Source organism: Cricetulus griseus (genome assembly GCF_003668045.3).
Source record: "Cricetulus griseus strain 17A/GY chromosome 1 unlocalized genomic scaffold, alternate assembly CriGri-PICRH-1.0 chr1_1, whole genome shotgun sequence".
NCBI classification, from domain to species: Eukaryota; Metazoa; Chordata; class Mammalia; order Rodentia; family Cricetidae; genus Cricetulus; species Cricetulus griseus.
The window spans coordinates 10,155,172-10,171,904 of record NW_023276807.1 but is presented as its reverse complement, the minus strand read 5'-3'; the positions used below and the strand labels follow the sequence as shown (position 1 = coordinate 10,171,904).

The window sequence follows — 16,733 nt, the reverse complement described above, 5'->3', positions numbered from 1 at the left end:
CTTTTATCGAACTTTTTATTTAAAAAAAAGAGAGAGAGAAAAGAACCCCATATTCTGAAAATACAATCTCAGCCATGTCTCAAGTCTATGAACAATATGGTTTGTAAAGACAGACCCAAACCTAGCACATTAGTTATTTCCAAACAACCTATATACCATAATAGGACAAAGCTAACAAACTCAGTACCTCTTTTCCATTTAAGAGACTCAATGTTCCATGAAAATCAGCCAAGCTATTTCACCACCAGGAAAACACAACACAGTATCTGGCTTTATAGTCTACAATAACTCTTCCTTATCTGACTAACAGCAATGAACATTTTTACCTAATACGCAACCCATACAAGTATTTCCAGAATCTAGCACCTATACATGAACACCATGAATACAAGCCAAACTCAGAATTGGTATCTTGGTGGGAATTAAATGCTACTTGCATCTAAAAATAAAAACAAGAATATGCAATGTGAGCTATGATTTCTGGTAAAATGTAAATCATATATGCCACACGCTTACAAACTCAAGACAGAAAGTGAATAGATTAATCAGTGTTTCTGCAACAGTCCATTATCTAATCTGTAAGAATTTAAGGATTGTCAATAACAGACCAACAGAGAGTGCCACTAAACAAACAACCACAGCCACAATCTGCTTTCTTTCAAAGTTATAACCATGAACTGTGCTTTTAAAGGAAGTTACGTGACCTTTATATTGGGAGGATTACTTAACCTAGGAGTCTCATTTGGAAATTACAGAAAGTTTATGTTTGAAGTGAGAATAGAGTGTGGTCCATGCGCCCCCAATGCCCTGGCCTGAGAGGCAGCACCATGGTGTTCCTCTTCACTGGGCTGGCTGACCTGTTCCACAATGCAGCAGAGTACGTGGGTCTCTCCACCAGCGGAGTGAGTTGCTTCATGTGAGATTCGGGGAAATGCAGGGACACACTGTCCTCACTGGAGGGCAAAGTAGAGAACTGCTGATCAAAACTTGACAAACTAGACGGGCACATGGAGAATGTGGAGGAACGGTTGGAGAAATCAGAGGCCAGGACACAAGTCTGTGAAAAAGAAATCGCTGAGAATAAATCTATGACTAATACGATTTTTTAAACTGTTGCTCTTTAGAATGAAAACTGAAGTTGTTGAAGGGATAGAAAACATCTGCATCCTGGGAATCCAGGAAGGGGTAAAAGGCCCCAAAACCATGAAGTGCAGAGGTTAAATGGTTCTGAATGAAATCATCAATGAGATGATTCAGAAAACAGCTTACAAAGGAAGTCACAGATGGATGAAATACCTTGGTTACACTAGCCTAGTTTCTGAATATAAGGAACAAGAAATCAATTTCCAAAAGACTAAAGATGCTTTTTTTTTTTGGTCATAATATCTGCCTAACCTAACCACACAAGTCAATATATTAGAGCTGATTTTTACAAAGCTAGTGTGTAAAAGTCAAAGAGTCTACTCTCTAAACTGATCCTTAGTACTTTTATTTTTAGTGCTATGTCTAATAATGGTCCAGAGAAAGAGATCAGGGCAAGCAGAACAAAAGCTTTGGAAAACAGGTTCTGGCTGGGCACAAGGCTTGGATATAAACTTAATAAAAGACCATCCTTTTATGTATAGCAAATATTTTTATAAGCTCCAAATGAGTCAAAGTGCTTAAGATACAAACATGAATGTCATCAAGTTAAAACAAGAATATCAAGGTATTATAGTAACCTTTTCTAAGGAGAGGAAAATCTGTTTTGTCAATTTTCAATGGCAAGTAGAACTTAAACATTTCCTCAATTATTTGGCTTCTGGTGCACCACTCACAGAAGTGAAGGAGATATGAATTGTAAAATATGAAAATCCAGTGGCTACAAAGATGAAGATAGTAAGTAAGTAACCAAAGAAAATATTCTGCTGCAAAATCATGTATGGCCAGACAGTGATGGAAAGCAAGACAAAAGAAGACAAGCTCCCTGCTACTTTCAAAGAACAAGTGCCTGCCAAGGTCAGAATCTAGATGCAGACTGCTCAAATAAGCAGCAGGCTTAGATACTATCCATGAGAATCTTGAGCACAAAGGAACTTAGAGATGCCACCAAACATATACATCTGTATCTTTATCTTACTTTGATAGTTGTTTGATAAGTATTCACATGTGACAAGTACTGTGATTTTCTTCAGCTATGTATTTCTTGCTTTCTAGATCAGTTTTACCTTTTTAATAATACCACATAGAAAATACAGAAAGAACAACCTTGTACAAAACTACACTTAAGAATCTAATAACCACAGACCACAAAGCGAAGTCTCAACAAGTTCAGTAAGTTACCCCATGATCGATTGACACAACACACAAGAACCTCAAAAATCTCTGAAAACATTTAACAACTAATAAAAGCCATAGAAAACTTGAGAAATGGAAACATATAAAAAATAAATGGGTCTATAATTACCCTTTTCAATGTCTACTATGTAAGCAAATGATCACAACCAACAAAAAGACTAATTCTAGAAAAGAAATTCAGAGGTCCAGACTCTACTCTTGCTTCATTAGGGTCTTTTCCAAAATATGTCCAATGTTTTATATCTGACAAAAGAAGGGAACTCAAGTGACTGGGATAAAACCAAAATAGATCTTTTCTAATGAGCTATAGGTCTTTCTTCCTATTAATATTTTTCTAAAAGAATGATTTTTTAAATTTTGTTTTCACAAGATATTCCAAAAAAAAAAAAAATCAATGTGAAAGATTTTCTAAGTAAATAAATACTCTTTGGAACTTTAAGATAGGGGCAATAAAATAAAAAATGAAGATCTTATTGTGAATAGAGTAATTTTCCAAGATAGTTATAAAAATGTTTCTTCTAAGAAACAAGTTCACTTAAAATGAAAAATAATTCTGGCATTTAGATTATGATTCCAATAGAGGTTTGTCTGCTTTCTTGAATCAGGGTTTCCCTGTTCTCTAGGCTTCCCTTGAAAGCATAACCCCTGCTGTCCTCTCCCAAATGCTAGTATTAGAAACCACCATGCCTAGCACTGTAACATAGCCAAACGGCTAATAACTCAAGTCCAGATCAATGTTTCTACAAAACGGTCATGACTTTCATTCCCAATCTAAATTTATAAAAAGTAGATTAATTGCCATTTTAAAACCTCACTGAGTTCCAGGACAACATCACCATCCAGTTTTAGAAAGCATGACGATAACCTGTCATCTGTTAAGATTCAGCTTTTGGTTTGCTTCAAGTTGTCACTAGCATCCTTGAAACCTTCAAACTTGAAAAGAGCTAATTATTCTAATTCTGCTTTCAGTTCTAAAACACCAATACCAATAGTAGTATCTTGAAGTCATCCATAGGAGCATTATGGCTTCAAAGAACTCATTTGTACCTGCTTTTCCTTTCAGGATTTTATTCTGGTAATACTGCCACTCCAGCTGGGGGTTAGCACCTGGACGTAAAGGCGCCCTTCCCGTGCCTCTGTTACTTGTAACAGCCACTGGTTTTCCTGTGAGAAAAAGATTAAATTGTTTCTCTAAGTTCAAAAGGATGTTAAAAACATGTAATGGAATTTTTTTCATGGGATTCTAATTACATAACATTTTTTCCTTTAATCACTTAGGCATTAAATCTTAAAGATGCTAATATACTCAACATCATCTAGCATCACCTAAGGTTTTTAGTTAACCCCCAAAATGGACAATTTCAGTGACTTTTTTTTTTTTTTTTTTTTTTAAAGACAAGGTCTCTCTAAGTAATTCTGGAATCCTCTACATAGACCAGGCTGTCCATGAACTCACAAAGATCCATCTGCCTCTGTAGTGCTGAGATTAAAGGTGTGTGCCACCAAGCATGGCCCTAGGGATATTTTTTCTGATAAACTGACTCAATGTAAAACAACATAGTCAGTTTTCCATGGCTTTTGATTTCTTACAATGAAAAACAGGCAACTCAGATCCCAGGCTCAGAATGTAGACAATGAAAGACAAACTATAGACTTCAGATAGTTCTGGCATATATAGGTTCAACATCTATACTTATCTTTTTAATTTTATAGCATGAGAAATAAATTAGAGATTCATGCATAGTAATCAAAACCTGATTTAAAATATAACCAGGGGCTGGAGAGATAGCCCAACAGTTAAGAGCACTGGCTGCTCTTCAGAGGTCCTGATTTCAATTCCCAGCAACCACATGGTGGCTTACAACAATCTGTAGTGAGATCTGGTGCCCTCTTCTGGCCTGCAGGCATACATGCAGACAGAACACTGTATACATAAAAAATCTTTAAAAAAAAAAAACAAACATATAACCAAGTATGAGTTTTCAGTCCCCCAGTTTTTGCTTTGGTTAAGAACATTACTTTATCATTTCCTTTTGTGTGTGTACTATGTTACAAGACAGCTATAATGTTGTAAAATGGTAACATAAACAGAAATTGATTTGTGAAGCACAGGCTTTAAAAGGCAGGAGGCTCAGAACAAAGAAAACACATATGCACAGAATCTTCCCTGCCCCTCCACACAAGCTAAACAAACCCACAAAATACTAGACAGTAACTTATGCACAGGCTAAAATCAATTATTTCACATCCTAAGAACATCTTTCAGAACTGGAGTAACAACTACCCAGGACAAAAATAAAGCCCTGTTGGAAATATAGGATTTTTTAGAATTTTCAATGACCTAACTACTATTTCTTTACATAAGAGAAAACTGCTTTCAAAAGAAAATGCTAATGTAGTTATCTTCTCCAGAAAGAACTACTGAAAAACCCTGAATAAATATTTCTAATAGTAGTAAGCATCATGAGAAAAACAAACAAACAAACAAAAACCTGAAATTTTACTAGAACAGACAGACTGCCCAGATGACTCAGTAATACAAAATTACCACAACCCAAAAGTTAGGATGTTTACCTATGTCAGAGGAGGAGAGTTACTGAACAGGAGAAATAACAGAAGTCTACAGACATAGAATATCACAAAAAATCCAGGTAACAATTAAAAAAAAAAAAAGGAAAATATCCAGAACCTGGCCCCATCTATGCAAGATAAAAGAGCTCTTAGTTTAAGATATTCTTCTCTGCAGATTTCAACTTACATCAAACAGAGGTTTTCTAATTTCCCTATACCTCTGACAATTTGAAGAAACTGACCTGACCAAGGAAAAATCAAAATACTTTTCAAGAAAACACTTTGTTATCATACACATATATATTCCCATAACAATGTATCAACTTCCTTAGAACAAACAAGAATACAGACCTTTGAGATCTGGTCTATCTCGTATACCCACTGACACAAAGAAGCAATCCATATCAACATGCATTACACAGCTCTGATGTCTGGATGAGCTCATTACTGACATATTGCCTAGAAGGAAAAACAGAACATTCAAACCCCAAACTAATTCTTCTCATTAAAAACAGGTCTAGTTAATTTTAGAAATCATATTTCAGAAGAATGACATCTTAACATAATACAGAATAGATTATGGAGCACCTCTGTACCACACCTCAATAAACAGATTTCAGTTCCTTTTGTTTTCTAATTTTAAATCGTCTAACAATACCATGGTATCATTCTACTTTCTAGCAGTCTTATCTTAAAATTTTGATCTTATTAGATAAATCTATGATTATTTTAACAATTCTGATATCTACAGCTACGTAGTTACATGGAGCTAGGTAACCTTTGATAAGCTTCATTCCCCACATTTTAAAAACAATATTTAATGAAGTAACAATTACAGTGGCTACTACTACCCAATGCTGCTGTTAGGTGTGTAGACATGAGAGGTTTACAGGGGTTAATCTAAATTCTCACACAACCAATGTGTGCCCAAGTTGGGATTTAACTCCAGTAAGTCTGATTTCCAAGCTCTTAAACTATCACGCTGCTGTTATAAATAGACATGCTTCAGAAAGTTGTCCACAAAAAAAAATCTACATACAAATGGAATTTTTCTTACACCATTAGTTGTTACTAGTTCTGCAGCAAGTTTATTTCATTTACGTAGATGAAAAATATTATCTCATGAGAACAACTAATAGCTTTGAATAACCTAAGATGTTTTTAAAAGTAAGGGCTATTAAACCCAACTATTAGAACATTGTCCGTCCTTCCTTCCTTCCTTCCTTCCTTCCTTCCTTCCTTCCTTCCTTCCTTCCTTCCAAGACAGGTTTCTCTGTGTAACAGCCCTTAGCTGTTCTGGAACTAGCTCTGTAGACTGGGCTGGCCTCAAACTCTTTGAGATCCACCTGCCTCTGCCTCCCAAGTGCTGGGAATAAAGGCGTGTGCCACCACTACCCACCCAGCTTGGAAAATATTACTTTATAATAACATTAATACTATTACTCCTCCTGGTGCTCTAAATGTAATAGTATAGTACCTAAATTTAAGAACTACGGCTTGCAAGAAGTTCTGATCTCAGAGAATATTCTTGATTGTCGGCTTTATGATAGTTTTTTTTTTTTAAACTTACTCCCTAGTAATTGTGCTACTTCACATATTAACTGTAAGACATTTACTTTGTCTCACTATGTGCAAGGCACTGAATCTTCATGTTATCTTCAAGTGGATAACCCATAAGCTGGACATCACTGATTCCTATCACTCCTCTTGCAGAGAAGAAACAGGCAAGAAAGGCAAATGCATGTTCCCACGGCACAAAGTGGCAGAGTAAGGATTTGGATTCAAGCTAAGCTATCTAACTCAAACCCTTGCACTTCCTTGCCGTTCTCTATGCTACCTTCAGAAAGATTTATCAAGTACATTTTAACAATCATAATCTTTCTTTCTTTGGCAGTGCTAGGTATCAAACTCAGAGCCTTGCACATGTTAGGCAAACAACAATCGCAATTCTACTGTATAAAAACATGAAACAAAATGTAAACAACCCAAAATAGTATTAAATATTCAAGGGATACAGAATGTATAAACCAAATACCTACCAAATGCTTTCTTACAACATAGAAGATTATGAATTTATTCCCATCAATAGACCTAATTCATAAAAGTATTTTAAAGCTTTCAAAATTAAGTAACCTTAAGGTTGTAAAGACCAAGACATAAGAACTATGGCATTACTCTGAAATATTTCAGAAATACTGAAAAATCATTTTGACTAAAAACATGTTGAAATATATATAAAACCAATATAGCAGCAACAAAAAACTCACATGGATCTAAAACACCATTATCGTCTTTCTCTTTATGCCTCCCTTTCCACAGTTATAAAGATTATCACATAATCTTGGAACTTTGTGCCACGCCCACAAAAGAAAAAAAACGTCAAACCCTTTGTCAAAAACAACTGAAACTTCAAACTAGGTCTAAACTAGACTCTAGTTTAAGTAATGACTGTCACAAAACAGCTTCCTGTTGGATTTGGATGACAAACATTAAGCCACACACAAATTATCAACAATCTACACAGATGTGAAAATAATCTCACTAAGTTTACCACTCTAAGTACAATAATTAGGTCAGTGTTTAATTTTTTAAAAGTGAATTATGAAGTAAGCTTCAAGAAATTCACAATTACCCTTACCAAACAACTTCATTCTCACAGATTAGGCACGGAATATAAAATGTTATATTTATACAGTTCAAAACTTCAACAATGTATAAAGTCTACATGAGGAAGGAATACTTGAAATCCCAGTTCTGACAGCATTGAAATGGCCTAATATTTTCAGTTAGCCACAGTTAAATCTAACATAAAATAACAAAGTTTAGTGTTATACTTACTGTTAACTTACATAACCTGGCATTCCTGGAGGCTTTTTATACTAAGAAGTTTATAATGATTAGAATACCAATGAAACAAAATCATCAAATATAACTGTTTTGAAGAAAACAATTTTAGTATCTACCTGTGTCAGTTACAACAAGGGAAGACCTGCCTGTTTTCAGTTTTTTTAACTTTTCCCTTCCTGGAAAGATACCACTACTTTGTCTTTGTAGGGTATTGACAAACTCAGTCAATTCACACTTCCATGTTGAGATGTGATGGAGTCTTGAATGAGAATAGAAATCTGAGATAAAATTGTAGTCTGATGGTTTGGATGGCACTGAAGAGTCACAACAGAAGTGCTTACTAAGAGTCACAACAGAAGTGCTTTTTGTGCTTGAAGGCCCCTGAACAGTGGAGTGGTGAGCACCATTGATTTTAATGTTACTGTGCAAAGACGATGAGAGAGAATTAGTTCTGTGTGGATTCCGCAAAGCATCTGTATTTCTGGTGCTCTGCTGCAACTGCTGTACTGTGCAGTCTCTGAAGTCAGTGTTGCTCTTCTCTGCCTTCTCCTCCTGGGCAGAATCTAAAGAAAGCCTGCTAGCAACACTATTGCCCACAGGCACCAAGCTATCCTGTGTCTTTAAGGCACCATTAGAGCTATGAGAGTGTCCATTAAAAATGACAGAGGTGTCTCTGGGATGCAATATTCCATTTTGTTTCCTTCCTGGAAATGTCTGTTCCAGATCCACAAAACTAAAATCATTTGTATCTTCTTCATTCCAACTGCTCAGTCCATTTGCTTTCACTTCATTTTCTGTCTCAATCTTCTTAATTATGTGATTTCTAAAGTATAAGAAGAATTAAGTTAATGTATCTAACTTGAAAGCTTAAATACAAATTTTCTTTGTGATTTACTGTTTCCCTCTTAAATACTGAAAAATTAAACCATAAACACTATATTCTTACTTGAACAAACAATAATTCTTAGCCAAACTAAAGAAACAAGAACTTTTTCTTTCTTCTCCTTTTTTTGTTACTTACTTTTTTGTGAAAATAGGGTCTGAGTTACCGACTACTTACACAGCCTTTTACTTAAGTTTATCAAATACTGAAATAACAGGCATGCACAGGCCCTATGTCCATTGGTTTTCTGCAACTTTTCCCACAAAAACTAACTAGAACCTATTACCTCTAAATTCCAAAGCACAGTAACTGTCATTTACTGTGAATAACATCTATTTTTCATAAAATGAAAAAAAGTTTTCCCTGAGTTCCTTCTTCTGGTTTTACATTTGGTTTTCATGTAAGTAATTCTCTAACACATGAAACCCAACACCACTACATGGGATCAGCACCCTGATTCTAGTTAGCCTTTCAGTCAAGATGAGAACTGACATGACTGTATTTAAGCACACACTGGGCTTACTACTATTCCAGATGATATCATGTAAGAATCAAGTGTGTGCTAGCAACTCCGTGTACAATTTTTAATAAGAAAAAAGACAGCAATTAACCGGAAAAGTGTATTTAGATGCCACAGATAACCAAGGCAATCTAAGTCAAATTTATAGTCCCAAGTTTAACAAATGCAGACTCTATGACATATGCTATACTCAATTTACATCCTAGCTACTCTACATTTTTAAATACTAAAGAAGACAATTCATTTGTATTCATAAAAACATCTAAATAACAAAAAATACAAAAGAGGATTTTATCAGTGATTCATTCTTTCAAATGTCTATAGCATTATTCCAATTAGTTGGGACTCCAGATAATGGGGTAACACACACAATACCATACATACTAAGGGTCAGATTTCTGTCACCACCACATGTTGTCTTAAGGTAGTCACCCTAATGTCAATTTGACTTATTAGTAATGATGGGCTGACTACATGGAAAAATCATACAAGTTGGATGCAAAAAATAAACAAATAAATCCCCACCCATTTCTACTTGTCTCAGGTTCTGGCTGCATCTGTATTGTTCATGGACTATGTTATGATAGTCAATTTTGAGTACATCCAACTCTCATAAAAGGCCAGTGAAAGAAGAACACAAACTGAAAACAATTAAAAGAAAGACAACTGATTCAGAAGAAGACTGCCCCTTAACATAGAGCAGGAAGTGAAGAGCCACTTAAATTTATTTAAAATGCAAACGATAGCTGGCACTCATCAAAACATCAGAATTTAACTAAACATAAGTAAACAAAACTGACAGCTATGTTTTCTGCATCAAAACATTATTGACTCTTTATATGCTCAATAGTAGTATATGCACCAAAAATGCATGTATTACTGGCAAGAAAATATACTGTTAATAATACATTCTTTCTGTGCTGATATCCCAGACTAGACAAATGCACATTTGGAAAACAGTTGTGTAAGAAATATAGTAAAACATATGTTTAAGCAAGTAAAATTATTGTATTGGTATCAAGAAGTCAGATATTAAAGGTAAATTCTTTCTAAAACTGTTAACATAAATAAACTTGAGAAGAAATCATTTTCTACTTGTATTGATATAAGGAAAAAAAATACGTGTATTTTGTGGATTTTCCTTATGCTACTAGTGTATTTTTTGACAATATTTTTAAGACTAATAGTTTGAAGTATATTTAAAAAAAAAAAAATTGGAGGCCGGGTGTTGATGGCACATGCCTTTACTCCCAGCACTCGGGAGGCAGAGGCAGGTGGATCTCTGTGAGTTCGAGGCCACCCTGGTCTACAGAGCAAATTCCAAGACAGGCTCCAAAACAATACAGAGAAACCAGTCTTGAAAACAACAACAACAACAACAAAAATTGGTGTTAGAGTTCTAAATAAGTATTAGTTAAATAACAAGTGACAAGACAAAAAAATTACAGAAGGCAGTGATACTGGATCCTCCCAGGTTAGATACCCTATCTTTTGGAAAAAATATATCCAACTCCCAATGCAAGCAATTTAATAACAAAAGAGAAGGCTAGTGAATAATGAACCACTTGATGTACCAGCAGTTAAGGCAACACACCACTTTAACTGTGAAACCAATTAACTCAGGATTGGTGCAATTAAAACTTAAATGAATATCTACTTCTTAAACCACATAATAAAGTCTAGATTCATTCCATATTTATAACTGAAAGTCAACAGCCATATATTTACACACTTAAAATTACAAATGTGTAATTTTTCAAAAGTAACCTGAAAATGTAAGCATTTTCATTATTTTTCTATGTATGGATCATAAGTAAAGTTTGTTTTTTGAGAAAGTACCAATATACAGAAAATTGCTTATGAGAAAATAAGTATTTTCTTTCTTTCTTTCTTTCTTTTTTTTTTTTTTCAAGACAGGTTTTCTCTGTATAGTTTTGGAGCCTGTCCTGAAACTCACTCTGTAGACCAGGCTGGCCTCGAACTCACAGAGATCTGCCTGCCTCTGTCTCTCAAGTGCTGGGATTAAAGGCATGTGACACCAATGCCCAGTGGAAATACTTATCTTCATGAAAATTCACAAAAAATGAAGAGAACTACTAAGAAGAGAATCTAGTATAATCAGAAAAACTTGCAATGTACTTCTGAAACTTTACTATAAAACTGGTTAATTTATAGGAAAGATAGCCCGGCACATATTTTAATGTTTATTAAAGATGAATGCCCATCTTGTAAAGTATTTTGATTTTATCTTCTGTAGAACAGGGACTATACTCACTGCTAAAATCATTTTTACACAAACTTACACCCTGTTGTTGAGATGTCTGGCTATATTGCTTGGACCTGGTACAGGATCCTCAGGTTTGCATACAGGATTGAAGTTGAGACTCTTTTGTGCACTGGATGGCTTGGTGTATAGCTGATACGGAATGTAGGACAAGAGTCTCCCAGCTTTGATGCTGAAACAAAAAGGCAACACCAATCAGTTTCAGAATGGGTGAAAATGAATTTCAAGAAAAGCAAAAGTACAAGGATTTCATCAGCAAGAGGTAATCTGTTTCCTAGTTTATTTCTTCTCCTCTTTCAGTGGTTTTAATATATACTAGATACATTAAAAGTAAAAACTAAAATTAAAAGAATTACAGGACAAAATAAAGAATTTCAATATTAAAATGATTAATTTATAATTTTTTGTGTACCAGAGTTGTAAGAGAAAAGAAATTTTTTTGGTATGATCTCTAGGCTTACAGAAACATGTTTAACTCCAAATGTTCATTACAGTCAAATACCGACTACAATCTAAGTGAACTCTAGTACTTCAATATTGAGTGATACTGGCACACTCCTTTTATGCTTCAAAGCTAACACGAATCTGTTACTTGAAGCAGCAAGAGTCCCATGTAGTTCAGGTTGGCCTTGAACTCATGATCTTCCTGCCTCTACCTCCCAAGTGTTGGAACTACAGTTATATGACACCCTATCTATCTTCATTAAGCTATCTTAAATTTTTGCTTGCTAGTAAATTATGAGTTAAAGTGGCTACTATCTATCTTTAAAAGTGTCATTTCACTTTGAAATTTCAGATAATTGACTAAAAATGTTAAGGCAAATAACCATATTTTAAAACAAGTGGAACTCTAAGAATTAGGAAATGTTTTTCTTTTCATTTTTAAATCACATATGAAGGGGAGGAGGGAGGGACACAGAGACAGACTGAGACTAACAAGCTCAGTGGAAGTCCAAGGACAAATTTATGTTGAGTCATGTTCTGATCTTCCACCAAGTAGTCATGGGATCAAATTCAGACATGGTGGCAAGAGCCTTATTACACAAGACATCACTTCAGCTCAGTGTATTTTTTTTTTTAAGTAAGTCTCTGGTTTACAAACCAAAATACATACTAAAAATTATTTCTTTTAAATTATTTAAATTCCTTTTAAAATTATTTAGGAAACCTAAATAAACTTTTGCCACATGAAACAAAGTCTAAACATTTTTATTTTCTTAAAAATTTTCTTCTATCTTCCACATAGCTTGAAAGAAAGGGAAAGAGAGGGAGGGAGAGAGGGAGTGAGGAGAAACTGGGAAATAATTGTTTTATAGACAACCAATTTTTAAAACATGATTCAACAATTATAACAAAGGGAACGATCACCCTCATAACACACTCTAAAAAAATGAAACTTAATTTTACAGTCTTCGTCCTTTGTGTAATTATATTGGGATACATTTAATAATCCTACTGAACATACCTACACTATATCCAAGTGCAAAAAGTACTAAATCACAACAATAAAGAACATACAAACCATAAAATATTTTAATTTTCATTTAACTAAATGGATTATCAAACTATACCAAAATTACAACTTAACATTACAATACCAGAACCAAAAATCCTGAGGGCAGACATTTATTTATTTGGTTTGTTTTTGTTTTTGTTTTTTAGAAAAAGAGTTTCTCTGTGTTAACAATCCTGACTGTCCTGGAACTCACTTTGTAGAACAGGCTGGCCTCAAATTCAGAAATCCACTGCCATCTGCCTCCCAAGTGATGGGATTAAAGGCATATACCACCACTACATGGCTATCATTTTGTTCTTTATCAAATCAATTTCCCCCTTTTAAAATTTATGATCTTAACTGCTAAACTATGGATTTACCCTGTTATAGTTTTATTCATGGTAACTCACCTGCTCCCTGCATCCTCAAGCAGAGACACCCAATACATCAATGGAATCCACTGTAATTCTCTACCCTTTTCATCATGGATGATAAGGAAGGGACAGCACGAAATCACACCCATGTACAGCATTTGCACATCTTAAGTAAAACCAACAGGCAAAAACAAAAGAAAACAACGACAACAAAAACCCCAACAAATAAAATGTCCTAATCTTGTGCTTACTCTCTACCTTAATGATCTAATGATAGCAGGCAGGGTGACACAGATTCTAGGGTCAACACTGAGCACTCAAGTGTCTAAAACCTCATTCAACTCCTATGTGGCCCAGCAGAATTAGTCTTTTAAGTTCACACAGTGTCAGAACACAAGACAGACAAATGAAATACTACTGCAGGTCTCTTTCAAGTCACAAATCCTTAAGAGATGACTAGTAAAAGGAATTAAAGCCCAGAGCACAATAGTACATAGTAATGTTAGCCAAAAAAAATCTTTATAATGTGACACCCAAACCATATTATATCACTGTACACTCAATTATCCCTGCTTATCTATTAATTAATCTTCATGTATATGGGCAGAAACATCATATAAAAGTGTATTTTTTTAAAGTTTGCTTTTTTATTCTAGCCAGGGAGATTGGGACAGTCTTAAGTGAGGACTTGAGTTGGATCTCAAGCACCCACAGAAAGTCAGTTGTGGTGATGCCATTTATAATCCTGGTTCTAAGAAAGCAGAGACATGACTCCTGAAACTTACATCAGCCAGTTTAACTGAAATATAGTTGGAAGCCCAAGTTTTAGTCCATGTCAAGTATAAAATCTACATTACGAGTATATTATTAATAAGCTAGTGTAGTAGTGTTTGGACATTTACGGGAGAAAAAGGATAAACCTTAGGAATCAGTCCTGCTAGCAAATTTGTGAGTTGGGCATAACTTGTAACAAACCAAACAGCACCTTCACCTATCTCCACTCACATCCAATCTATGTATGAACTTAACCATGGAAGACCGATTCCCATGGTACCAAATTGAATACCAAGATCCTACCTAAGAAAACCAAATGCAATCAATAAAAACTTATGACAAAATTTCTGAATTATGCTCCCATGGCACATGGGCCAGTAGGATGGTATCATAAGAGCATCTCTAAACTATCTTTCAAAGTTCACATTAAATTTGTCTCATGGAGGGGCTGGAGTGATGACTCAGAAATTAAGAGCACCGACTGCTCTTAACCAGAGGTCCTTAGTTCAATTCCCAGCAACCACATGGTGGCTCACAACCATCCGTTATAAGATCTGGTGCTCTCTTCTGGTGTGCAGATATACATGGAAGCAGAATGTTGTATACATAATAAATAAATAAAATCTTTAAAAATAAATAAATAAAGAAGAAAAAAATTGTCTCATGGAAACAGCCAGACAAATATTTCAGTGAAAAAAAAAAGTTATACTTTAATGTACACAGACTTCTCATTAAAGGACTCCCCTGCCTCTTGGAAGTCAAGGCATTATAATCATGCCTATTTTAGTTCAGGTTTAGTGGCACACTTAGGGGATTCTAATGAAAGCAACACTCTATAAACACTTTTAAAACTGCTCCAAGTTAAAGAGAAAAACCAATTACAGAATGGTATTTACTAGCTATAAATAACAAATATGTATAACAAAAATCTCATTCAAATGCTGCTGAAATCAACATGTCTATGAGTAATGACCCAGTTACACCTGTGTCTATTCCTCTATACCAATCCCAGATTAAACACACAGGAGTCAAAAAATTTTAATTCTAAATCTAGCTCTATTTCTTGGGCAAACCAGTCAAAATTGACTTTATTTTCTCATCCAGAAATGAGGCCAATAGGCAATCTAAGTTACTTATACTCGTTTAATAAAGCCCTGTTTTAAAATGTATAACATCTCAGCTGCTTTACCTATTGTGGTATCTTCTTAGCTGTATTCTGCAAGGGCTGGTGAGAAGAATAGCCATAATAATGAAAAATATTGTAAGCAGATAAAGTCCAACTCAGCAAGAGCCATCTCTTCTATGTTTCTTACTATCAAGTTTCCCTCGATCTTTTGAAATGAAAGTATTACAAACTCAGATCCAAATTCTAGCCATGCAACAACAGAACTGTCAGTGACAACACATTTCTTCACTAGAGCAAAGCTAACTTCTTACCCTGAGAACTTTTTATAAGTTATATAAGGAGACACATGGCTAACAGCCACAATTTTCAAGTCTACATAACAGAACACAGTACAAGAGAAGGAATTAGTGGGATGGTCTAGGGATGGGCCTTCACTACTTACCAACATTTATAGACTTTAGACTTTAATCTGCTAGATATGTCTCACTTTCTACTAGTAAAAGCATTTTTGAACTTTTAGAATTTAAATACTAATTAAGGTTTATTGAATAAAAGCCAATGACAGTAGTTTCTTGTTTAGTGTGCTTTGCAACATGCCCAACATTATGCTTAATCTGCACAAATGATTTCTAGTTTTCACATAACCACAAAAGACATAAATAACATCAGCTTTTTACATTTATTAGAAAAGAGAAAAAGTGTGTGTGTGTGTAGGCATAAAGGTCAAAGAACAACTTGCAGGAGTCAGCTCTTGCCTTCTACCATGTAAATCCACAGGGACCAAACTCAGGTCCTTGACTTGGCAATGAGTGACTTTATCTGCCAAACCAACTCTCTGGCACCCACATTCTTTTACAAAAGAGGAAGTAAAAGGAACTGGAGCCTGGAGATGGCTTGGTGGTTAAGAGCATATATTACTCTTGCAGAGGATCAGAGGATCTAATGCCCTTTTTTGGCCTCCAGGGGGCACCTGCAAGCACATAGTGAACATAAATTTATTCAGCCACACACACACACACACACACACACACACACACACACACACAGAGAGAGAGAGAGAGAGAGAGAGAGAGAGAGAGAGAGAGAGAGAGAACAATTGACATAGGTAGTTTCTAAGCTTGCTTCATTAACACTCCATTATACAATTTGACTATGTTCTTACTGAAATATTGTGTGTGTGTGTGTGTGTGTGTGTGTGTGTGTGTGTGTGTGTGTGTGTGTGTGCGCGCGCGCGCGCGCGCACGGGCATGTATGCAAGCATTCCTGTTGTCACAGCAGCAGTCTGAGGTATTTAGTCCTCACTTTCCATCTTCTTTAAGGCAGGGTCTCTTCATATGCTGCTTGTGTATACATAAAACTGGCTGGCCCAAGAGCTTCTCAGTATTTCCATTCTCTGCCTTCCATCTCCTTATAGGAGCACTGTAATTACAAATGTGTGCTACGGATATGACTTTACATGGGTTTTGAATACATGAATGAAGGTCTTCACACGTCTGCTGCAAGCATATTACTGAGCCATCTT

At 35.2% G+C, this 16,733-nt stretch overlaps 1 protein-coding gene across 6 annotated transcripts in view; it reads right to left on the bottom strand.

The window, feature by feature from the left end:
• Rev1 (REV1 DNA directed polymerase) overlaps window positions 1-16,733 on the bottom strand; it is a 76,390-nt gene that overhangs the window by 28,463 nt on the left and 31,194 nt on the right. For 4 of the 6 annotated variants that reach the window (XM_027386803.2, XM_027386802.2, XM_027386801.2 and 1 more), the window contains 4 exons: window positions 11,462-11,614; window positions 7,872-8,578; window positions 5,260-5,367; window positions 3,385-3,501 (listed from right to left, as the gene is read on the bottom strand). In XM_027386803.2, coding sequence (XP_027242604.1) covers window positions 3,385-3,501; window positions 5,260-5,367; window positions 7,872-8,578; window positions 11,462-11,614 — 1,085 coding nt within the window. Of the gene's footprint in view, window positions 1-857; window positions 1,033-3,384; window positions 3,502-5,259; window positions 5,368-7,871; window positions 8,579-11,461; window positions 11,615-16,733 lie in introns of those variants that run through there. The other 2 variants (XM_027386807.2, XM_027386806.2) reach the window with 1 other exon arrangement.